The sequence below is a fragment of the Myodes glareolus genome, chromosome 2 (assembly GCF_982192425.1).
Source record: "Myodes glareolus chromosome 2, mMyoGla1.1, whole genome shotgun sequence".
Lineage (NCBI taxonomy): Eukaryota > Metazoa > Chordata > Mammalia > Rodentia > Cricetidae > Myodes > Myodes glareolus.
The window spans coordinates 5,934,240-5,959,088 of record NC_142027.1 but is presented as its reverse complement, the minus strand read 5'-3'; the positions used below and the strand labels follow the sequence as shown (position 1 = coordinate 5,959,088).

Genomic DNA, 24,849 nt, shown 5'->3' with positions numbered 1-24,849 from the left:
ACATAATAGAAATTAGCGTTTCTTCCACTTTGACAGAGAATTGGTGGATGGGAGTGCCTCTGGAACTGTAACTTATGGTGGGTTCTGTTTCTAGAGAGTCTGAAGGAAAAGGATGTGTGTGAGCAGCAGAGTTAGCTGTGCGGCCAGATATGAAAGCAAAGGGTGAAGAGATTCAAAAAAAGGCGTCAAAGTTGGAGACAGTGCTGCTCTCAAAATACAGAGGCACCAAAGTAGTTCTCCATGACAAGGGTTATTTCTTACTCAGAGATGGTAACAATGTTGGAGCCATGAGCTGAATTCACAGTTGGAATGGTGTCCCGTGAAGCTGCCCATCCCACTGATGTTCTGAACTGTTGGACCACGAAAAATAATGCCAGCATCTCCCTTTATAAGAAACTGTTGATACATAGACTAATGACTTCCATTCTCCCAGAAGTTTAGTCTCACTGTACTGTTATGAATATTTCCAAGTAAAACAATGTACCTATACCACACACATATACATTGTTTCTACAGCAAATATTGAAGGGCCCAATTTACCTCAGATTCTGTGGCCATTTTAACGTTTAGCTGTTGTGGTAAGTTACTGGACATTCCTGATGTTTGGCTGCAGGCATGCACACAAGGAGAAGCAACAGCATTCACATTATAAGCAACACTCCACCGGAAGACGCAGTGTCACAGATAGACAGGATTTCAGATGGACATCACCCAAACAAGACGTGGGAGTGCATTGTGGCTTAGTCCTATCAGAGTTACCATAGTGTGAGCTTCAGATAGTTCAGATCCTCCCATCTGAGAGTCCCTTACCCTGTTACAGAGAAAGGGCTGTGCCACTAACCTTAGTTTCTTCTCTGGAAATTGTTGGGCAGTCATGGATGTTACCGGGTGTGTCTTAGAACCTTTTCTCATCACACTAACTGAAATGCTGTTCACATGAGGTCTGTTTAGTGACCAGTAGCCCGGTGCTGTCCAGAGGACATCAAGGCATGCCTGAATTACAGAGCTCTCAGGACACGCTTCATCCTCTTTTTTATTTTTGTGCCGTGTATTTTGGGTGTTCAGGTCCCTGTTTAAGAGTATGGAAAATTCTTAGTGACTCAGAACAAAACTGAGGATTCTATTCTGGATGACAACAGCAACAGGGATGTTTAGATGCCACGGTGTTGCATCACCTGTACCTTCAATTAAAGGCTTAAGGTTTTTTTTTGGTGGATATAATTTATTCTGGTGACCTCACGTTTGAGTTTTAAAACTACACTTCCCATATAGAATAACTTATTTTAATTGGCACAAGTAGTTGTACACCCTTTTCTCTACTGTGTGTATTTTAATGTATGTTTGTCTAACATAATGTTCAAGCCAGGATAAGCATTCATTATTGAAAGTATTTGAAATTATTTCCTGTGTTTGAGGCTCGCAATGCATTCTTTTTTATGGTCACTCTGTGCCACAAAGTATCAGAGTTTAGTTCTTTCTTACTCTAAATTGAAATCCATGAATCTTTCTCTGTCCTTCCCTTTTACTCCTCTTCATAGAATAATTGTTTTCAGGAATATCTAGTAACAGTGGTCTGTTAAAAAGTATTTTCATTTCATATATTGGATAAAATCTTACACAGTCTCCATTTTTTCAGGATCCTATCAGAAAGATGAACAGACATATTTGTGTTTGAGTTTTCCTGCTAATGTCTTACAGATTCCCAATGACTGAGTGCTTAACTAGAAGTGGGTAGATCTTTTATTGCTAGAACATTCTGGTTGCACAGCTTCTTGAACAGACTTTCACACTCACATTGGAATTTTGACTTAAGAAATCTTTTGCGTTTCTTTTGTGACTACTGCTTAACCAGGAGATTAAAATCTCCACAGGGCCACGTCTATGAGGTGTCAAGGAGCTGCTTTTAGTTTTAAACATAGAAATTATGAAGTGAACTAAGAACAGATAGTATATGCCCGTAGGAAACTTTGTAAGAGTATTTTTATTACTTTGCAGTGTTAAGGAGTGCTGTAGACCCCTATTTGTACCACACAGAATACTCCTTGTGTGGGTATCCCTACTCTAAATCACTTATATCATGAGTGACCTAAGAATAGTTATAGATGTCTACTTCTCAAGGCAATCAGTCCAGGACTATGCCAAGAAGGCTTAGTATGCATTGTGTGTTTTCTCCCACAATGGGTGTTTGACTACTGTGATATTTTTCTGGCAATATCTGTAGAGATGGTTGTTTTTGTGATACTCAAGACCATAGTAAAGAGTTATCTTAACCATTCTTGGCTAAGATGGCAGTAGCTGACTTACAGATTCTTTCTGACCTGGGGATGCTTGTGCTGAAGCTGTCTCCTTCAGATGCTGTGCTCTGGTGACACTAGGGACCCTGTAGAGGCTGGCAGCAGTCGCTGTCACTGTCTGGACTGTCCCCAGTCCTAAGCTGCTGTACATTTCTTTCTGTGGTTGACCTGTACTTCATAGCTGCCTAAAGCTCCGAGTCTTACACAAGACTTTCATTTTCTCAGCTTACTGAACATAATCAATCCATTGATCCTGAATTCCCAAGAACTTACTCGGCACGATTTCCAGACACCTGCTCTGTTTATTTACCTAAAACACAAAAAACAGATGCTGTTCTTAGGCAGTTTCAAGAAAACTGATCGCCAGTTATTCGTGAAAATTGCTATTAAACACACATTTATCTATTGACCAGAGCCAGTGGAGAGGGCTGTCGGATGAAACGGACACTGTCACAAACCAGTAGAACTTGCTTCTCTAACATAGAAGAGTGGTAGATGCTCCTAACAATCAGAAGAACGAGTTCTTAGTGCTGGGTGCCGATATCCAGACTAACTTGCCTTCCACTCTGCACTGGACGGCAAAGTGTTGGAGAACACAAATAGATGTTAACTCTTACCTCACCATTATGTATAATTTATGTAAAATTTCTTTTCTCTTTCAGTGCATTTGAAACGCCACTTTATGTTTCGAAACCATCTTTGTTTAGTTTTTGAAATGCTGTCCTATAATCTCTATGATTTGTTGAGGAACACCAACTTCCGAGGGGTCTCTCTGAACCTAACACGAAAGTTTGCACAGCAGATGTGCACAGCACTGCTTTTCCTTGCGACTCCAGAACTTAGTATCATTCACTGTGACCTAAAGCCTGAGAACATCCTCCTGTGTAACCCCAAACGAAGTGCAATCAAAATTGTTGATTTTGGCAGTTCCTGTCAGTTGGGGCAGAGGGTAAGTATTACTTTAGGACTTGTGACTTAACAATAAAATTAGGTAGAACAGTATAGATAGCCATTTAAAACATTTTTTTTTAAACAATGTATTTATAGTTTGGAGGCAATTAGAGGATGGTTCCTTATCTTGAACATGTAGCAATTCTGCTGATGTCTTTACAATCCAGATTGTAGTACCTGAATTGAAAAATACTGATTTTTTTAAGTTAATATTTAAAATTGTGTTTTATGCTAAAATTTTAAGAAAGAGTAAGAGATAAAAGAAATATGTGATTTATAGTTTCTAAATAACGCTTTTAGTATAAAATTTGTGTAATTCTAACTTGAACTAGGTTCTTGAGTAAAAATTATTTATCTTATATAATCAAGATAAATAATATATATAGAGAGACAGAAAGCCAGGACAGCTAGGGCAACACAGAGAAACCCTGTCTCGAAAAACAAAACAGAAATAAACTTAGCGGCCGTGTGACCTCTGTGCCAGTGGTGTGTTTTACATGCAAACAGAAGTTGCAGGGCTTCTTCTCAAAAGAGATCACGGTTATTTACATAAAGGTATTGAAACTATCATTTTAATCTAACAACCAGATATTACTATTTTATATTGGCATCCCCATTCTTTTCTTTCCAAGGTTGTGAAATTCCTATCTTGTCCAACTGTTTCTAGGTCTTAAGTGGAGCAGATTATTTATAGTGAAGGCATAGGGTCAGTTTGGTTAGCAGCTTATCTTTTATCATTTCTACACTTCATTTTATAATAGCAAAGCTATATAGCTATGGAAATCATTTTTTTAAATTGGATTAAAGAAGCAAATTGTACAGTCTCAAATGCTATTGAAAAGCCTAGCATTGTTCCTGGTTGTCGGAGTAAAACACACTGTGAATGGAAATTCATGCCCATGTGAGAGTAATTACAGTAGATTTACCACTTAGCAGTTCCCCTCGATTTAAACCAAGTCCTCTGTCTGCACACACAAACTGAGGTACCTTACCTCTTTAGGTCACTGAACGTTTAAGTGTTAAATTGTGCTGTGGTTACTTGGGAAATGCCTTCCAAGGGTTTGTGTGTGGCCCTGCCATGGATGTGCTGTGCTGCTCACAATCAGCAGGTGGCTGGAGGGCAGGTGTGAGCCTGGACGAGGGCTTTCGGTGACTGGGGTGGAGAACCTGGTGAGCCAAGGAGTCAGCTGGATGGCAGCACCTCACATCTAAGACGTTTGGGACTAGAGTATTGACTGGGATCAAATCCAGACCCTCACCCATGCTATACAACTGCTCTCTACCACTGAGCCAAGCCTCAGAGCAGGGGTAATTAACTTGGTTCACTATTTCTCTTGACTACTGATGTAGGACCGCATTACATGAAAGGGTCTGAATTCTTAACCAACTTTATGTTTGGTTATTCCTTTGAAATGTTATTTAACTATATTCATAGTGTAATGTTGAGCTTTCCTGTTGCCGTGAGTAGTAGGGTTTTGTTGTTGGGTTTTGTTTTTTGTATTTTGGTTTCTCAAGACAGAGTTTTTCTGTAACTTTGGAGCCTGTTCTGGAACTAGCTCTTGTAGACCAGGCTGTCCTCAAACTCAAAGAGATCCACCTGCCTCTGCCTCTCAAGTGCTGGGATTAAAGGTGTGCGCCACTGCCGCTCGGCTGTGAGTATTTTTAATCTGATGTTGAATACAAATAAACACAGCACATAGGATTAATACTATTTTGAAATTTGTTTCAGATATACCAGTATATTCAGAGTCGCTTTTATCGGTCTCCAGAGGTGCTACTGGGAATGCCTTATGATCTTGCTATTGACATGTGGTCCCTTGGATGTATCTTGGTTGAAATGCATACTGGAGAGCCTCTGTTCAGTGGTGCCAATGAGGTATGTGAAGAATTGATGTGCAGCTCTGTTTCCATAGAGACAATGCCCTCTGAAAGTTGTCTTCATAGGACAGTGTCTGCTTAACAGCTTGATCACTTGGGTTTGAGGTCAGCTTGTCTTATTTTACACTCTTACAATTTTTCCTCTTTGTCAGTTATATAATGGTAGGTTTAGAATTCTGAACTGGTTATTAAGATAGTTAGTATGTTAATGAAGGAGAATAGTAAATTAGACTAGACATGGTGTTTCGTAGACATTTTGCAGGTATAAGTACAGTAACAGAAAGCCTCAGTGTGTGGTGAAGAGATGAGGGCACCCTGAGTGATACTGTGAATGCTGGTTAGAACCCTGAGAGTGGGGCGCAGCACTGGAAGAACAGTGCACAGCTCAGTCGGTAGATGCTGGGATGCGGTGCTGGGTGGGCAGTGCCTGAATCCTTTCATATAGGCTAGTAAGTCTAGGATTTTAGGGCCACAGAAACTGCAAGTCTGCAGGCTTCTCTGTTCCTAAGAGATTCTGGAGTGAGAAACAGTCAGCTCCCTGCAGAGCAGCTGAGCTTTTTTGTTTGTTTGTTTGTTTTTTAACTTATTTGTAGAATTTTTTTTTGGGTAGAAAATTGATCATTTAGGATCGTAATCTAAATTTTCATTTATAGATTAAAAAAAAAGTCCAAATGACTTATCTTTTGTTGGTGTTTTTTGTTGTTGTTGTTGTGTTGAGATCTTGTCATGTTACCTAAAGCTTCTACATTTAGTTTTAACTTCAGCTCATGAACCAACTTTGATAATACTTGTTTTTATTTGAATTTAAATAATTTAACCTATAATTCCTAACTTTCTTGGGATTAAACAGTATTAGGATCAGTTGGGAGTTTAGTGTCTTCCCATTTTTCTCATTGTCAAAACCAAAATCCTTTGTGTTTGATATACTCCTGTCCTCTGTGCTGGCTCTCTGCGGTGACCCGTCTGCTCTCTCACCTGCTCCCCCGGCTCAGCCCACAGTCTCTCTGGGCTGCATTGACCTGCCTGACCCTTTACACTTGCTCTTCCTGTCTTAATGCACTGGTTCCCAGATGGCACCGCAGACTGTGTTCTCAAGTCAGCTTCCCAGTGGAGCCCCCTGATGCCTACTCAGCAGCTCTGACCCTTTCTCCCACCTTCTTTCTTCTCCTCTGTGCTCAGACTCGCGTTGTGGTCTCTCTGCTCCCTCTCTGCATCTTTTAATTCAACCAGCAATATTTGTGAAAAAAGGTTACATCTGTATGGATAGAGAAGTAGTTGGTTAAAAACTATTCCAGGCATGTCTTTTCATTGCTAGAAATTGTCTGTGAGATGGAAGAGTACAAATGTCTGAATTTGAATTTTATTATACCTGAGATTATTTATGTCTTAACTTTGAAATACAGTCTTTAGGATAATTGAATCACAGTGTAGCTGTTACTGGTAAGCCAAATCTAGCATAGCAGGAATGTCACCTATAGGGAACAAGTGCTGACCCTTTCTTGGTGTAAGGATTTCCTCAACAGTATGGTGTAATGACTTTTTCTAGTATTTGTAATTATGAGTAATCTAGAGAAGATTTAAAGTATAGGAGGATGTACATAAATTACTGCATATATTCCTTTTATACGACAGATTGGAGTACCCATGGATTTGGGCATCCATGGGATGGGGGCTGGGTTGTTTCTGCCCAGAATCAGTTCCTTATGGATACCAAGGCTTGACTACATTTCTAGTTGGCCTCTTCCCAAACCGGATTTTTTTCTATTTACTTTTCTTTGTTCTGTCACTAAGCATGATTTTTAGCCTTATGATAGATACACAGTTATATTAGTGCATAGTTTTCACTTAAACAGTTATTTAATTAATGCCTATAAAAGTTAGTAAAATTTTGTTTTTGGCTATTTAGACACTTAAAACTTCCCCCCATCCTGTCTTAGTGTTCCCATCGCATCTGAGTTCCAAGGCACACTGTAGACTTGTGTTTTTATTTGTGCATTATCTGCTTTCCCTTATGCTGAGTGTGTAGCCCATGAGGGCAAAAATGTATTACATCTGGTGGTTTGACTGTGTACTCAGTGTCCAGAAGAGGGCCTTGCACAGGGTTATGTGCAGCTGACCTAGGGAAGAATTGACAAGCAGAAGTGAAATTAACAAGCAGTTGAAATTACATGTTTTGTTTTTGTTTTTTTAATACAGGTAGATCAGATGAATAAAATAGTGGAAGTTTTGGGCATCCCACCTGCTCATATTCTTGACCAAGCACCAAAAGCAAGAAAGTTCTTTGAGAAGTTGCCCGATGGCACTTGGAACTTAAAGAAGACCAAAGATGGAAAACGGGTAAAAATAGGGGTACACTCATTCTTGGAGGGGGCTTCCTTTCTCTCCCCACCTCCTTTTTTTTCTGTCTTGTTTCTCATCAGGACTGCCATATCATAGCTCCTTGAATTTACTTGACAGCAGTATTATAACTAATAATTAAAAGATGGTATTTTGATGAGTTGAATGTTGTTGATCTGAGCTGTGTGCATGGGCCAGTGTTTGCTTGATGGTCAGGATTGTTTGGGCTGTGGTGGGAACGTGCTACTGTCTGCTGTGTTTGGAGACAGCTGGTGAGGCTGGTGTGCTTCTTTCCGTACTGAGTCAGGGAGTTCACAGCTTGCACACAGCAAGTCAGAAGTACAGTCAGTTGTTTTTTTAAGTGAAAAAGATGATTTTTTGTTTTTGTTTTGAGGCAGAGTTTCTCTATAACTTTGGAGCCTGTCCTGGAACTCTGTAGACTAGGGTGACCTCAAACTCACAGAAATTCACCTGTCTCTGCCTCCCAAGTGCTGGGATTAAAGGTGTGTGCCACCACTGCTCAGCTGAAAAAGATGATTTTTAGGCAGTTTCTGCTGTTTTCTCAGGGATATGAACTGACAGTGGAGCTCAGGTTCCCAGCCCAGTGCCTGAGATAGCACGGTGATGTTTGCATCTTCTAAACAGCGGTAGATCTGATGCCTGTTTCAGAGGCCCAAGTATATTAATTTTAGAGTAAATGATACCAAATTTCCATCTTGATTTTATATCTAATCTAGTTTGGGCTTTATCAGATGAAAAGAATGTGCAGATACATAATTAAAGTTGGTATATACATGTTATCTTTTGGGTGTAGTTCTGGGTTTTAATATTTAAGAACTTTTTTCCTTAGTTCTTTTACCCTGTATTTTAGTGCTGCTGCCACCAGGTGTCATCTGTAGGGAGCTGAGGGTGTTTAATTCACACTTACTTAGTCATAAAGCCTTTTAATGTCTAGTGATTCTTGTTTTGCTTTTTTTCCCTAAAGGTTTGTTCACTATTCATGTGTCTTTTTCTGCATGTGTATGTGTATGTTTACAGAGGCCATATGGTGACATTGGATCTTGTTGGGTTTTGGGATAAATAGCTTCCCAGTGTAGGTGCCGGGAGCCAAACTCAGGTCCTTGGGAGAGCAGCAGGAGCTCTAACCAGCCAGCTAAGCTCTTTGTCCCTGTTATGTTGTTGTTTTGGTTTTTTTTGGGGGAGGTGGGGTTTGAGACAAGAGTCTTATGTAGCCTAGGCTGGCTTTGAACTTGATGTGTAGCTGAGGTGCAAGGTAAGCACTCCCAACTGAACTATATCCCCAGCTCCAAATGATTTTTACAGTACTTGGAGATTTATATATAGTTATTATTTCTGTCATAACTGGTTTGCAACTTTTTGCATTCTGCCTTACTCTCTAATTGTAGGCCATCAGCCTCCAGTTCCTAAATTATACCTGCGACTTCATCCTGTACATGTTGTGAAAGCTGTCTCTAAATGCAGGCACCCTGAGTCTCTTACATGTGTGTACATAGTTAACCATTCCCAGCCCATCTTCCTGTGACAGAACCAGAATCAGTAGAACGTCCTCAGTCTGACTAGTGCTCCAGGTAGAGCTGTTGCTGTGTTTGTTCTGCGGTCCAGTCTGCTGCCATCTTTTTATTTTAAACTTACCCCCTTAAAATAAAACATTCTTCCCATTCAGTTTTTCCAGTCTCTGTCATTTTAAATTAAGGAACTGATTCGTCAGCTATCATTTCTCTCAAATTGAGCTATAATTATTATTGTGTATTGGTTATTAGAGGCATTTCATAAATTAGTATATCTTCTTTGTGAATCAAATCTTAACGTACACTTTAATACCCACTAATTAACTGTAAATTCAATAAGATTTCCCAGTCAAACTTAGTGATTGACTTATTTCTCTTTTAGCAAAGCAACAGCATCAGCAATCAGCTGATCATCCGTGGGGAGGAGACAGCAAACATTCAGACACTGTCATTGACAACATAATTTTTCAGCTTTCATATTTCAGAAGCCCATATTCAAGGTTTAAATGGAATCTCTATTAGTTACTTTTTTATTGCTGTGATAAAAACCGGTGACCAAGACAGCTTAGAGAAGGAACTGTTCATTTGGGTTAAAGTTCCAGAGGGTTCTTGTCCAGAATGGCTAGAACAACATGGCAACAGATGGCAGACATGATGGCGGGAGCTGGAGGCTCTGAGCTGAGAGGTCACCTCTTCAGCACAGTCAGGAAGCAGGGAGCAAACTGGAATGGTATGTGGCTTTAAGCTTGAAGTTCTACCCCAGTAGCATACTTTGAACAGCAAGGCTACACATCCAAAATCTTCACAGACATCTCCACCAGTTGGCAGACCCATGAGCCTATGGGGAACATTCTCATTCATATCACCAAAAACACATATTTAGCTGTAGTTCTCTTCTGTAGTGGGCAGACATGCACAAATCTTTCTATTTTATTGAAGCATAATTTATTTGCAATAATATGTGCATGTTGTAAGTGTTCAGTTTGCATTCACTACCTAACAGAATATAGAGTAGTATCACAGAGTCCCACCTTGTGTTCTGACTCTGTCCTGTTCTTCTGGTTTCTGCTGCAGTGGGATTGATCAATAGGTATACTTCATAAAAATGACAGTCTGTGCTATGGCCACCTAACATGTTAACTTTGCTGCTCTGACAAAATTGACTTACAGAAGAGAGGGAGGTTTTGTTTGCAGTTTGTGAGTGCCATTCACGGTAGCAGGGAAAGCATGGCAGAAGGAACAGGAGCTGCGGGTCACCTGTACTTGGAGTCAGGAAGCAGAGGGTGGATGCTGCTGCCCAGCTCTCTTCTCTTTTATTCCTTCTGGGACCCTGGGCTTGTGGATTGGTGCTCCTGACACTTGGATAAGTTCCCTCCTTCTCAACAAAAATAATGTAGAAAACTCTCACAGATTCACCTAGAGATTATGTCCATGGTGATTGCTAAGCCTTGTCTAGTTGATAGTGAAGACTAAGTATCACACTTACTTAGTAAAATAATATTTTGGGAATTTTATATTGTTCATCTCAGGTCTTAATTCATTTTATTGCTTCATGGTATTTCATTGACTATACTGTAATTTTTTATCTGTTAGTAAACTTTCTTTTGATACATAATTAAGAACTACTTGCTTTTTGTTTATTTTGCCATTCTGTTCATTACCTGATGTAGAAACTTAGATTACTGAATCGAGTTCTGTGGTGGTTCTGTACATTTAAAGTTTTTCTTTGAGATTTCAGCTTTGATCATGGAAAATACGAAACTGTATCATTAAATTTCTCTCTGATAAACAAAAAAAAAAGAACTAATTGATTAAGGCTAGTGAGAACACCACACATCTTTTTTTTTTTTTAAATGGTGACATTTTCTCAGAATAGAATTTCCAGAGTGTAGAGCCTATGTGTGTTTGTCATCATCAGAAAATATTTCACAGAGCTTCTTTCAGTTTTTTCTTGCTCTTCAGGAAGGGCCTTACTTACGCTGGGCACAGGCCCTCATTGCCTCTTAGTCCCTTTCCCATGCAGTGCTCGCTTACTCCTTTATAAACATGCTCTTTTTGGATGCCGGCGAGACTTCTGTTAGGAAACACCTGTAATAGTTGGTACTGTTGTTCAGATTTGTAGAGCTTTATTTTCTAATTCCTGTGTAACATGAGGGCTGGCTTGTTGGGGTATCTGTCCCGCCCAGTACCCCACAGCTAGCAAGCCCCAAAGAAAATCACACAGAGATCTCTATAAGTTATAAAAATTGATTGGCCCATTAGCTCAGCCTACTTATTAGCTCTTATAACTTATGTTAGCCCATTGTTTTTATCTATGTTAGCCACACGGCTCAGTACCTTTCACAACTGGGCAGGTTACATCTTGCTTCTTGGTGGTCTGGGCAGGAATGGGAGGAATAGGCTTCCTCATTCCTAGCATTCTCCTGTTCTCGTTGCCCCACCTCTACTTCCTGTCTGGTTGACCCACCTATACTTCCTGCCTGGCCAATCAGCGTTTATTTAAAACATGATTGATAGTAAACTAGAAACATGATTGATAGTAAACTAGTCGGGGAGCAGGTGTCCTGGCAGGAATGCAGCTCACCACTGCTTTTACATTCCTGAGTTAGTAAAAATTTGCTTTATAGGTGTTTTCTCCTAGAATTCCTTTGGATTGTCCCTTAACTTTGTTGTGGTTCATCTTGAATTCAGTTTTGAGCATGGAATAATGTGAAGGGGGCAGTGCTGAGCATCATCTGCTGACAATTGCTTTTTTTTTTTTTTAAACAAAGCTAATTCACCCTTTATGTTGGCACATTTGGGCTGTTTTCCAGTGCCCTGTCCATACACTAGCAGATCACTGTCTCCTTAGTGACTCCTGACTGCAGGCAGGGCAAGCCTTCCAAGAATCAGTCCACATTCTAGGTCTTTTCTTGATACTCCATTTTAAACCTTGTCACAAGCCATTTCTGCATCTACAGAGATGATCATGTGATTCCCCACCCCCACTATAGACTGAATTTGTTAATTGAGTTGGGAACATTTACCCTAACCTGTAATGAAGCACACTTGGCCCTGGCATTCTCTGGTGCAACATTGAGTTCAACTTCCTGGTCTCGTCAGAGTATTCCGGCATGTCCTGACGTAGCTTGTGACTTCTCTAATTCAACAATTATCTTGTTGGCAATTTCAAATTATTTGAGAATTTTCTAGACATGTTAACTCATCTCTAGCTCAGTAGCACTGTAGTTTAAAATGTGATTTCATTCATTTAAAATTTATAGTCTGATTTTATAGCCTAGTATGTAATCTGTCTTGGTGATTCTTTCTTGTGTATTTGATAAAAATTATACTTTGTTTTAGTGGTCTGTAGGGTGTTTGTGTGTGTGTCTATTTCTGTCAGTAGCGTTGGTTGCATTTCTAGCCACTAATAAATACCTGGTGGAAAGCAGCATAGGGAGGAAGGAAGACTCTCCTTCAGGTCATTGTCTGAGAGGATGCAGTTCTTCAGGTTGTGGTAGCTTACTGTCTGCCGAGCTCCAGATTAGCATGTCCCACCTCAGGAATATGACCTGCCTCTTCTCGACTGCACGGTCTGTGAAGAAAGTCAGTATCTTACTAAGATATGGTTTCCTTTTCCTTCAGGATGATTAAAACACTTGATCTTTGTACTTGATTATTATGCACTTACATTTTTTTTTTGTATTTATTCTCCTTAGAGTGTATTGAGATTCTTGGGTTTGTGGTTCTTAGCTATCATCAGACATTTGCTTTGCTCGGTCTTGCTGTCTTCTCCAATTACACACATGGTTGTCAGTTTAGTGTTACCCTGAGATTTCTTTCTCTGGTGTCATAGGTGGGTTGCTTGGCTTAGCACAGGGTCTTGCAGTGGATAACAGGCCTGCTTGGACTGTCTGTGTTATGGGAGTGCGGTAGTACCTACCTTGCTTTTGTGTTTTGAATTTAGATAATATCTTTATTCTGTGTTTCTGGTCACCATTAATTTTCTTAACCATGGCTCCTCAGCACTCTGAATCCTAATCTATTGTTAAAACTGTGATGGAGGCTAGAGAAATAGGTGTCAGTGACGTGCTTCCCTTGTCAGCACAAAGACCAGAGTTCAATCCTCAGAATCCACCTAAAGCAAAAAGGCCAGACATGATGGTATGCATTTTTTGTCCCAGTGCTGGGAGGCACAGATAGGGATGTCCCAGGGGCTTCCCGGCTAGCCAGTCTGATCTGCTTGGTGAGTTCCAGACCAATGAGAGATGCTGCTTAGAGGAAAAACAGAAAAGGACATTTGAGGTTGTCTGCTGGCCTCTGCCCATGTGCACACAACACCCAGATGTTAAGTGAGTTCTTCACTTCTGACAGTGTTTTAGTTAAAATTTGTGTTTGTCTTTATTTTTTATGAAGACTTTCCTTTTCTGAATCCCATCTATATACACGGCTGCCTACATTTTCAACTGTATAACTTACATTCACTGCCTGCCAATTTTACTGCCTGAGCCATTTATCAGTATGGGTTGATTGGTAACCCATTTCCCCCACTAAATTATGGGCTCCATTGTTTGTTCCTATAATTTTTTAATCTTTCTGTATTTGAGGAAAGTTGAGATGTAAGTGTCGTTTCCTTTGAGAAGCAGACAGTCAGACCAGTAGGATAGGGCTGGCATTAGCTGAATCTGGGTGCTGGTTTTTTGACTCAGGTTTATTTACCATGAGAGGAGGCTTCTTCCAGCCTTCTTTGTTCATGGCTAAAGGAATCTCTGGAGCTCTGTACGTGCTGCCATTCACCAGCAGCCTGACCTCTTCCACCTTCTTCTGTCTGCCCACGTGTGACTGAACTGCCCTTGCTCATTGTCCGGCGTGCTGGCCTCTTTCCACTCCAGGACTCTTCTAACCCGGGATGACTATTCGGGTCTGAGTTGTGGTCAGTGGGAGAGCACTTGCCAAGCACGCGCGCATTTGTGATTTGTCTTGATGCTTGACTTTCAACAACCATCTGAAGAATCCCACACTATCACTCCAAGTCCAGTGATGCTGTTATGACCTTGGTGTTTGTAGAGAGCTGGAGGCTGACACTGCTGCGCTTTACCAAATAAGTGTCAGGAAACCCCACTGTGTTGTTAGCCAGCTCATGAGCCGTGCTGTAAGAGAAGACTAGTAGGCTCTCACTGTATCTGAGCAGGTCAGCATAGCCAGTGCTTCTGTACTCTGAGCCACCGTCAGGATGCAGTGCAGCGTGTTCTCAGGTACACAGCCAGCCTGGCTTAGTGGTGGACAACCGTAATCTCAGTTCCATTACTTGGGAGGCAGAGGCAAGTCTTTCTGTGATTTCTGTGAGTTTGAAGTCAGCCTGGTCTATGTGGTGAGTTGTAGGCCAGGCAAGACTACATTCCTAATGACCCTGTCTCAGAACAAACAAATCTAGGTACAGAGTAGAACAGGTCAGAGTCCATATTTCTCTACAAAAAACTTCACAATGATTGTATTTGTGGGTTTTCTGTGTCATTCTGTGTGTTTACTTGCTTGTTTGCTTTTTACACAAACTTGAAAAACAAGTATCATGTTCCTCAGTGAAGTAGTACAAACCCGACTCTAGGCCGGCCATCATCTACCTGCCTTGGGTCTTTGAAATTGTGCAAGCCCAGCCTAGGCCAGCCATCATCTGATGGTCACTGAGCTACACTGACCTTCGTAGTCGCTTTTGTGTTCTCAAAACTACATTGGATTTCCATAGCCACGTGTGTTTAAGTGTTGTATGCAGAAGTAGGGGGGTGGCTGACTAGCTCAGTAATTGTCCCTCCTCACAAAGACTTGTACACATGAGTGCCTCAGACATTTGGAGTGAATCACGTAGATGTCACATCTCCCACCGACTTCGGAGACAGTTTTTGTTTTCTCTTCTTTAACAGGAATACAAACCACCAGGAACCCGGAAACTTCATAATATTCTCGGAGTAGAGACAGGAGGACCTGGAGGACGGCGTGCTGGGGAATCGGGTCATACTGTAGCTGACTACTTGAAGTTCAAAGACCTCATTTTAAGGATGCTTGATTATGACCCCAAAACTCGAATTCAACCTTATTATGCCCTGCAGCACAGTTTTTTCAAGAAGACAGCTGATGAAGGTACAAACACAAGTAACAGTGTGTCCACCAGCCCTGCGATGGAGCAGTCTCAGTCTTCAGGCACCACCTCCAGCACCTCGTCCAGCTCAGGTCTGCCATCTAACTGGGGGCTTCCTTGCACGTGCTTTCTGTTTGCTTACTAGTGGGGGGTTCTTTTAGAGTATTGAAACTACTTTTTCAAAAATTTTGTTATGGGTGACAAGGATTATTTTACTTAAACCTGTTCTTTGCAAGTGTGTGACTCTGAGTTTGCTCACCTGTAAACACCACCCTCCTGTCTAGATAGTAGCAAATCCAGTCCTTATGTGACAATTGTCTACCTGACAGTTGGCAGCAAAGCTACTTATTAGCCAAAATTATAAGTGGGTTTTAAATGGAGTTACTTTTCTATATCCTTTAATTTTTTTGTGGCTGAGGCAAATGACTGAGGTGAACTTAGCTGTATTATGGCTGATGTGGGAAGATGTCCTCTGAGCTCAGTAACGTGATGTAGTTCAAGTTAGTACTATTTTCTGAAAGTTTCTTGTGTCTTTATATGTGCCGTGTGCATTTGCATACACCTAAGATCACATGTGGAGACATCACACCATGTGCCTTCCTTTCATTGCCTGCCTTCTGCCCTAAAGACAGGAGTCTCACTGCACCAAAGGCCTGCTGTATGAGCCAGGTCCCCTGTCTCCTTCTGACATAGTCAGCTGGGTTTTTACATGGTGCTGGGGCCCGTGCCCAGATCCTAGTGCCTGCAGAACACACGTTCTTGCTCACTGAGTGTCTTCCTGGGCCTGTATTGAGTAATGATGCAGTCTCAGAGCCCGGCCTAAACTCAGCTCTTTCGTGTCCTCTGCTGAAGGTGGGTCCTCGGGAACGAGCAACAGTGGGAGAGCCAGGTCAGACCCAACGCACCAGCATCGGCACAGCGGGGGACACTTCACAGCTGCTGTCCAGGCCATGGACTGTGAGACACACAGCCCTCAGGTGAGCTCCCCAGTGCTCATGGCACGGCCCACTCGCTCAACTGTGAGGCTCTCTGTGTCCTCTTTTTCTAAAGGCATGTAATATCCTCACTGCTGAAGAAGAAAGCTTTGACTATGGACACCATGTAACTCCCTTCTTGTTAGAAATGAGAACTTGCACTGGGCATACACACCACCATCCATGTAGACATTCCCCCTGTGTTGATTGTTATTTGCCACAGCAGTGTCCAAGCCTCATGCAGTTTGATCCCTGTTTCAGTGGTGCTGAGACTCCGTATGTGCAGACAGTCTCCCTGAGCTGCATGGTGTGGGTCTCTGTCATTGCCTCTTGTGACCTCCGCTCCCAGACTTGGTTTCTGAATCAGTCTGTGCTTGGTTTTGCTTCTTAAACTTGGTGATTTAGTAAACTCACTAAGAGTCAGCAGTGGCAGTGCTGAGATCTGAACACAGGTGAGAGCAGTGCAGGAAGACAGGCTCGTCTCGGCCCCAGCCCACAGGACAGCATCCGTTCTCTAGGGAAGAGGAGGCTCCCTGGTCGCAGTGCCTCTCTGCATTCAGGAAATAAGACTTGAGGCTGGGCCATAGATAAGCTCAAGACCCACCTCATTGGCCAGCTCCAGCAAGAGCTTTGACCTTTGCCACTTGCTGCAGCTGGGGACCAAATACTCAAACATGAGCCTATGGAGGTGTTCCTGTTCAGAAAAGAGCACATGACTTTATAGTACGCCTTCACACTGTCACCTACATTTTGATTTTTGTGATGAGAAACCATTTGGTTAGTTTTGGTGGAGTAAGTAGAATCTGCTAGGTTAATGGTTTACTTTCTTGTGACTGGGCTGCTAGATTCTGCAGGAGAAACTGTCACATGGTTTCGTCATCACTGTTAGTGTTCACCCAGCTATTCAGTAATTCCACACTTCTCAGAGTCCTGTCTCCCTTCTGTTCTCTAAAATGCCACAAACTTTTCCACTTTTGTGTAGATGCCTTCGGTCTCTCTCCCTGACTTCCCTGCTTTGGACAGGGTTCCACCTGTACAGCCTTACCTATGCATGCACTTACCCATAGCTCACCCAGCTGCTGTTCCCTTCCCCTGTTTTATGTGTCTGTCGGCCCCAGGTTCCTTCTCCAGTCCAGTGTGTGTCTCCTGTTTTATATTGCCTTTGTTTCCCCTTGTACCTGAACATGTAGAGCCTTCTGTGACCGCAGTGTGTCTGCGCTCTGCCCCTCTCTTCTGACCTCAGAATGTTCAAACTGAGATCTTTTACAGATGGAATGTGCCGCACTTAATCCCCAGGCCTTTCTCTTTGTGTCTGTGTGCTCAGCTGGACCACTCTTCCTGCTCTGGCTTAGTGATGACACTATGCACTTAGTTCTTCAATATCACCTGTTCATAAAAGCTGCCCTAAATTGTTTTGGACTAACTGTCCTTAGTTCATGTCTTCCATACATATTGTACTGTAAACACACAGAGAAAGTCCCCAGAATAACATACCCTGTGTCCCCATCTAGCTTACAGAAGTCACAGTTTGGTTGTTTTCACGTTATTTACTGATCTCCCTGTTTATTTTGGGTGGCTATTGGCAGCCCCAGCTGCCTCCCGCATTATGTAGTCCTCCTCCTGCCTCCCAGGAGTTGGAATCAGACTCATGCTTTGCTGTGCCCAACATATTCTTTTCTTTTGGGGTTAATTTTTTTAGTTGCTTATTTATCTTGTGTGTGTATGTATGTATGTATGTATGTATGTATGTATGTATGTATGTGGGCACACGGAAACCATAGCATGGCTATAGAGGTAAGAGGACAACTTGAGGGAGTCATCTCTGTCCACCTGTGGTCCTGGACAGTTAAACTCTCAGATAGGCTTAGTGGCAAGTGCCTTTATCTGCTGAGCCATTTTGCCAGCCAGGTTTTGAATGGTTGATACAGTGTCGTGGTAAAAAAGAAACCTAGCACACAGGGCTGTGAGCAGGTCCTCTTTATCACGTCCACTAGGTTAGTACAAGCTAACAGTGGTAGCTTGTATGTCTCTAAAAATGTTCTTTATGTAAAAGTAAATCTAATTATACTTTATCAGATAATATGTACTAGTCAGGTAGTATTTTATATGCATACTCAATATTCTATACACGCCAAACACCTACCCTAGGTATGTCCTACACTCTAGCCTGTATAGAAACACATACCCTAGGTATGTCGTACATTCTAGCCTGTATAGAAACACATACCCTAGGTATGTCCTACACTCTAGCCTGTATAGAAACAATGTCATACCATACAAATTTTTACATCTAGATTTTTCTACATTTGGCATAGATTTGATATTTTTCCTATATCAAAATAAAGCTTCTATTTTATATTTTGCAGTATTACATCATTTGAATATTCTATGAGCCATTTCATTCATGGCTTATTAATGGCCTTTTTGTTTATTTACAGTCATTTTTACTATTTATGATGGCATAATAAAAAAATCTTCACTGGGTGGTGGTGGCGTACAACTATAATTTCAGCATTTGGGGTGCGGGGGCAGAGGCAGGCGGATCTCTGTGAGTTTGAGGCCAGCCTGGTCTACAGAGCGAGTTCCAGGATAGCCAGAGGTGTTACACAGAGAAACCCTGTCTCAAAAAAAAACAGCCAAAACCCCCCAACTTTATGTGTGAAGGGGTGGCACGGGTTGGGGGTTGCGGGGGGCTGCCTGCCTTTAATCTCAGTCAGTACTCAGTAGGCAGAGGGAGATGGATCTTTGAGTTTAAGACCAGCCTGGTCTACAAAGTGAGTTCCAGGACAGCCAGAGCTGTTACACAAAGAAAGGGGAAAAAAAGTTCATGTGCATTTTGTCTGTGTTGTAAATTTCTGAAAACTGTTGGAAGTAAAATTGCTGAGTCATAGTGAGGCGGCATATAATTTTGATCATAATTGTCAGATTATCTTCTGCGAGATTTTTACAACTCAGTAAACATAAATTGAGAGTTAAATTTACTCTCATTACATTAGCGACTTAGAGTACAGTGTAATGATGGAGCATTTGCCTGGAGTACACAATGCCCTGGTTAGATGAGGTCTCCAGCAACACATAGGCACACAACCAAAAGAAGGGAAGAAAAAAAATGAGAAAAGTAAGTGTTAGTGTCCCTGGTCTGTCTGCAGTTTGACTTCATTGGTGACATCTGCTATGGCCTGAAATTGTTAACAGAAAATCTACAAATAAGATTGTGTATGCTTCTGAATGTCAGGATGAGATCCTCTCCCACCCTGCTCTGTCCTCTGTCCAGCTTTGTCTGTGCCATACACGACCTGCCCACTTGTCATGGAGACATCCTAGTCGTCAGACTGCTTTTTGTACAGCCGCAATGCTTGTGCCAGGGATTCCCACCTTATAATTTAAGGGGTTCGTTTCTTTTGTTTTCAGTTTTGTAAGACATGTTTTCTCTGTGTGCCCTTGGCTGTTCTGGAACTCACTCTGTAGACCAGGCTGGCCTGAAACTCACAGAGATCTGCCTGCCTCTGCCTCCCAAGTGCTGGGATTAAAGGTGTGTGCCACCACCGCCTGGTTAAAGATTTTATAATTAACCATTTGATAATAGATGCAGCACAAGAATCTCGTGCTGACCACTCAGATTTCTCAGAGAGCACCCTGTTGTAGTCTGTTAGGATCTTTCAGTCTCTTCTCTCTGCCTGAGATTATAAGTGTGCCTCAGGAATTAGCCCTCCCATAGGTAACAGGGCTCTTCCAGTGCAGAGTGTTGGTGCACAGTATCAAGTAGTTCTGAAGTGCTCTGATTGTAAAGCATTTCATGCCAGATTAAGGTTGTTCAACCTACATTTTCTTTCCTGAGATTGTCTGTCAGTTTTATTTTCCCCGCTGGATTTTCAGGAACGTCATTTCCATATAACTTTTATTGAATAATACTTAACAATTTGTGATAAATTGGTGGTCGAGAAGCCTTTGCCTTTTCAGGGCTTCTAGTGACACAAGTAAATGCAGCAGAACACAGATGACAAGTACTGTTTACATAAAAACGGAAGGCTGCGGTGGACCCCAGAGTATTCCCTGCATGGTGTTAGTGAGGGCTGGGCTAGACCCTCGCTGCTCAGCCAGTCAAGTCTCACATGGCTGAGAAGGACACATGTTTGGTGAGGCATGTTGAGTAAAGTAGACTAAACACTCACTATCGAGTAAATTGTTTGAGAGAATAGAGCGTTCCCCTTCCTTGACTGTGGCAGCGAAGTAACCGAAGCGGCTCTTCAGAGCATTGGTGTGCCGTTTGTGCCCTGTTCTCACAGTGTGTGATCTCTCACACCTGGGCTCAGCTGTGCACGGTGTAGTGTCTGTCCAGCAGACAGACCTGCCTATACCTCGCGAGCAGTGACAGCTGAAGTCCACCTTCATTCCAGCCATAGCTGTGCTGATGGCTGTGTCCAGCACGAAGGAGTCTGGAAAGTACAGTACACAGAATGGGATCAGCAGCCTTTGCTGCAGAGGCTGGGGCAGAAGTAGCCAGAGCACCTGGGAACTCCAGAACTGGCATGAGTTAAAAAAAAGATGCCCAAGCAAAGATTAGAAATGAAAGCATTCTTGACAGGAGGAAGCAGTGAGCAGATGTCCAGAAGCACATGTCCAGGCCAAGGGTGGGAAAGAGGTCTCAGGTGATTAGAACCCAAGCACTTAAGGAAGGTTGGAGTGATAGGAAGTGGGCAGTCACTGAAGGTTTACAGACAGAATGAGCCGATTGTGTTTTGAAAGAACTTCGCTACTCTCAGTGGGTTGAGAAGGACAAGTATAGAAGCAGGGGGTGATTTTTTTATTTGTTTATTTTATTTAGTAAAGAGGTCCTTGCATTAGTCTAGGCTAAGTGATAGTGGTGGTGGCCAGATTGGGATCATGTGTGAGGGATCTCATTGGTGCTTCCTGCTGGGTTCAGAGGGAAGGAGGGATTGTCAAGAGTCTGGGTGAATCTGAATCCTTTTGTTGAGTAAAGAAAGCTGGAAGGAGGACCTACCCAGAGTGTTGCTGGGTTCTTTATAGAAGCTTGCTGACCCAGCATAGATAGTGAAACAGGAGCCTGGCCATGAGTGTAGCTTTCCTAAAATTGACCACTTTTATAGTAAAATGTTCTTCGCTCTGAAACTTACTTAGACTTTTGTGGTATAGAACAGTCTAGTGTGTTAAAAGTTTCCATACTCCCCCCATCCGCCAGCTCATTGGCTTTAGTACCCATGCTCAGATGCTGAGTAACCCTTTGATAATGTCTCCCCTTCCAGGTGCGCCAGCAGTTTCCGGCTCCTCTGGGCTGGTCAGGCACTGAAGCTCCTACACAAGTCACTGTTGAAACTCATCCTGTTCAAGAAACAACCTTTCATGTAGCCCCTCAGCCGAATGCATTGCATCATCACCATGGAAACAGTTCCCATCACCACCACCACCACCATCACCATCACCACCACCATGGACAGCAAGCCTTGGGTAACCGGACCAGGCCAAGGGTCTACAATTCTCCAACAAATAGCTCCTCTACCCAGGATTCCATGGAGGTTGGCCACAGTCACCACTCCATGACATCCCTGTCTTCCTCAACGACTTCTTCCTCTACATCTTCCTCCTCTACTGGTAATCAAGGCAATCAGGCCTACCAGAACCGCCCAGTGGCTGCTAATGCCTTGGACTTTGGACAGAATGGAGCTATGGACGTTAACTTGACCGTCTACTCCAATCCCCGCCAAGAGACTGGCATAGCTGGACATCCCACGTACCAATTTTCTGCTAACACAGGCCCTGCACATTACATGACTGAAGGACACCTGACCATGAGGCAAGGGGCTGATAGAGAAGAGTCTCCCATGACAGGAGTGTGTGTGCAACAGAGTCCTGTAGCTAGCTCGTGACTACATTGAAACTTGAGTTTGTTTCTTGTGTGTTTTTATAGAAGTGGTGTTTTTTTCCCAAAACAAAGTGCGAAGCTGCTTGAATCAGAAGGAGATTGACACACTGAACCGCTACCAGAGGGCAAGGCTGCTTGAATCAGAAGGAGACTAACACACTGAACCGCTACCAGAGGGCGAAGCTGACTCTTTTTTTAACTTGAAAAGATTGCAAAGGGACAGTGAAGTTTTTAAGAGCCATGTCCACCTGTCTTCACAGAGAGCTCCGAGGTGCCCTCTTTTTGTCCCCTTTTAACCTGCCATCTCCCTGTCACAGTGGGTTTGTCTTTCTATCCAACAAAAGTTCATGTTCAGATGTTGGTCTTGGTCATTTGCCAACTAATTTTAAAATAAAAAGGCACTGCACATAATTTGCATAAAGGGCCCCATAAGGGTGTTTTGGTTTTTTTCTTTTTTTCTTTTTCTTTTTTTTTTTTCATTTTTAAATTTTCTCCTTTTCCCCATGTTTTGTTTTGGGTTGGGGTAGGGCGTGAGATTTGGGTTTTCTGTCCTCTACATGTTTGGGCACGGAATGCAGTACTGTAAGGAAGAGGGCCTCCAGCTCACACAGACACCATCTTCTGCTGTGTGAGAGGAACGATTGTGTTGACATTTGGAAGGCACAGTAAGCATGCTAAGTGGCGGGGATCAGGACTCTCCTATCTGAGCCTACCGAGGAGCAAAGCAGCAATTCCATGGGATCCTGTGGCTCTCCTGTTGGAGAGGCCATGGGAAGATAGGAATGGAACGGGACTGGTCTCCCCAGCAAGGTGCACTGAGAAGCAAACACCGGGTCAGTTGTGGCCAGTCCTGGGGAGGTCTGAGTGGTGGTCTTTGGGATAACCTTTGGCCTTATGGATTTGGACTCGAAGTTAGAAGAGCCTACCATTTCAGATACAATCACTTGCGGACATGCGTTTGCAGACAGTCCTTAATGCTGAAAACACAGAGAATGGGTAATTCAAGAGGCCTTTCTTTTAAAATAGACTTTTGTGACCCACTAATTGTAAGGTATTGCAAGGTCACTTTGCGTGTGTCATAAAGCTGACTCCCTATTGGTTGAAGGCCACAGACGTAGTGGTTTGCTTTGATGGAAATAGCTACAGCTGTGTCCTTCCTGCTTTTTACCTTTTCTTTGGCTTTTTCTCGGCACGTGGTGTCGTCACCATTTCTTCTGCACAAAGACGTCTTCTGTTCATCCTGAACATTTTAAAATGCAGAATTTTATGTGACTGCTTTTTTGCCTCACAATTATGCTGTGAATTTTACAAAAATTTATTTTCTTTTTGATAATTTATTGTACCAAAGCTGTTTTTATAGCACATAGATGTCTGTAACCGATGATGTAGCAGTCCTGCACTTTGACACAAGGTGTGACTAGACCATTTTCAATGTCAGTGGGAATTATGGCTGTACTATTGCTTAAACAAAACTGGAACTGTTGTCGAGTCCATAGCCAAGACATTACAGCAATCTGTGTACTGGACAGAATAGACTGACACCTAACTCGAGAGTAAACACCTGCCACATTCTAAATGCATTCAGGCTTCTAAAGGGAAAGGGACACTGGATCCAGACACTGTGGAGCCAGCAGCTAATGCTTGTACTCCCGAGTAACTTACTTGTAAACTTGAATGTGAGGCCTTGACTGAACCAACAGGTCCACAGTAGGGCAGGAGGCGGGCAGAGCCTGAGCAGGACCCGTGAGCAGGCTGGCGTTAGCAGGTGCCTCCTCGGAGATTATGCTGCCTTCATGTAACACAGTCTGGCAGTGGCTAAATTTGTGTTCCCATTTAAACTGAGCAATTTTAGGGTGTTACACTCTTAAGCAGTGGGATTGGGAGAGTGAAGACAGAGTAATTTCCCTGTCCAGGACCTCACGAAGCCTAGGACCTACCTCTGCCTGCCGACAGCCCTGTTGGGAGCAGCTCAGCAGAACACCACGTTACTTTTTATTGGTCAGCTCCATGTGGCTGACTAGGTCAATTTTTTCCCCCTGAGCAAAAGCAGGTTTTTACTGTAACAGTGACAGAAGAAAGGCCCGAAACCCTGTGAGTGTGCGTGGGAACTTGGAGAGCCTGTTTATAAACACAAACACTTTGGTTGTTAATCAGGAAATCCATATTTATTTTGTAATTAAATGTCAAGCCTGTGGATTGTTTTGAACTTGGTAGTCGATGAGAGTTTACGTGAATAAAGGCGTCACCTCGAGTGCAGCTCGGTCAGAAGGGATGCGGTGGCGGCACCTGCTGCTTAGAAACCCCAACACCACACCAGGTGGCTCAGGTCTTTTTTTCTCCCCTGTGCTGGTTGCCACATTGTAGCAAGCACCAAAAAAGAAAGCAGTTTTTAAGCTGATCCTTACATAACGGAAACCACACAATCCAGTGCTTCTGCATACTGTGTTATGTTACAGTCCAGTTTTGTGTGCTTTACTACACAGTTTGGTTACAGGACTTCTGTGCATTGTAAACATAAACAGCATGGAAAAGGTTAAATACCTGTGTTCAGATTGTAAGATCTAGTCCGGACTTGCTGTGTATATTGTAACGTTAAATGAAAAAAGACCCCCCTTTGTATTATAGTCATGCGGTCTTATGTATGATAAACAGTTGAATAATTTGTCCTCAGACTCTTTACTATGCTTTTTTAAAAATTAAGGGGAAAATGTAAATACAGTAAAAATCTTCCTATGCAATGAAGCCGTTCCAGGTCTGGTAGGTATAGCAGGCATGATTGAGTCGCCTGTGTAAGGGGAATACTGTGGCGTGGAGATGAGGCTTCATGTTCCTTTAAAAGTAAAAATTGGAGGCTGAATGGAGGAGTCGTTCTTTTACATGGATTGTTTTACCT

At 42.5% G+C, this 24,849-nt stretch overlaps 1 protein-coding gene across 3 annotated transcripts in view; it reads left to right on the top strand.

Moving 5' to 3' along the window:
- Positions 1 to 24,620, top strand: part of Dyrk1a (dual specificity tyrosine phosphorylation regulated kinase 1A) — a 117,549-nt gene extending 92,929 nt beyond the window's left edge. For all 3 annotated transcript variants that reach the window (XM_085685813.2, XM_085685811.2, XM_085685812.2), the window contains 6 exons: positions 2,957 to 3,243; positions 4,975 to 5,121; positions 7,320 to 7,460; positions 14,887 to 15,193; positions 15,954 to 16,078; positions 21,340 to 24,620. In XM_085685813.2, the coding sequence (XP_085541939.1) occupies positions 2,957 to 3,243; positions 4,975 to 5,121; positions 7,320 to 7,460; positions 14,887 to 15,193; positions 15,954 to 16,078; positions 21,340 to 21,960 (1,628 nt within the window). In that variant the 3' untranslated portion in view covers positions 21,961 to 24,620. The remainder of the gene's footprint in view (positions 1 to 2,956; positions 3,244 to 4,974; positions 5,122 to 7,319; positions 7,461 to 14,886; positions 15,194 to 15,953; positions 16,079 to 21,339) is intronic.
- The last annotated feature ends 229 nt before the right edge of the window (positions 24,621 to 24,849 follow it).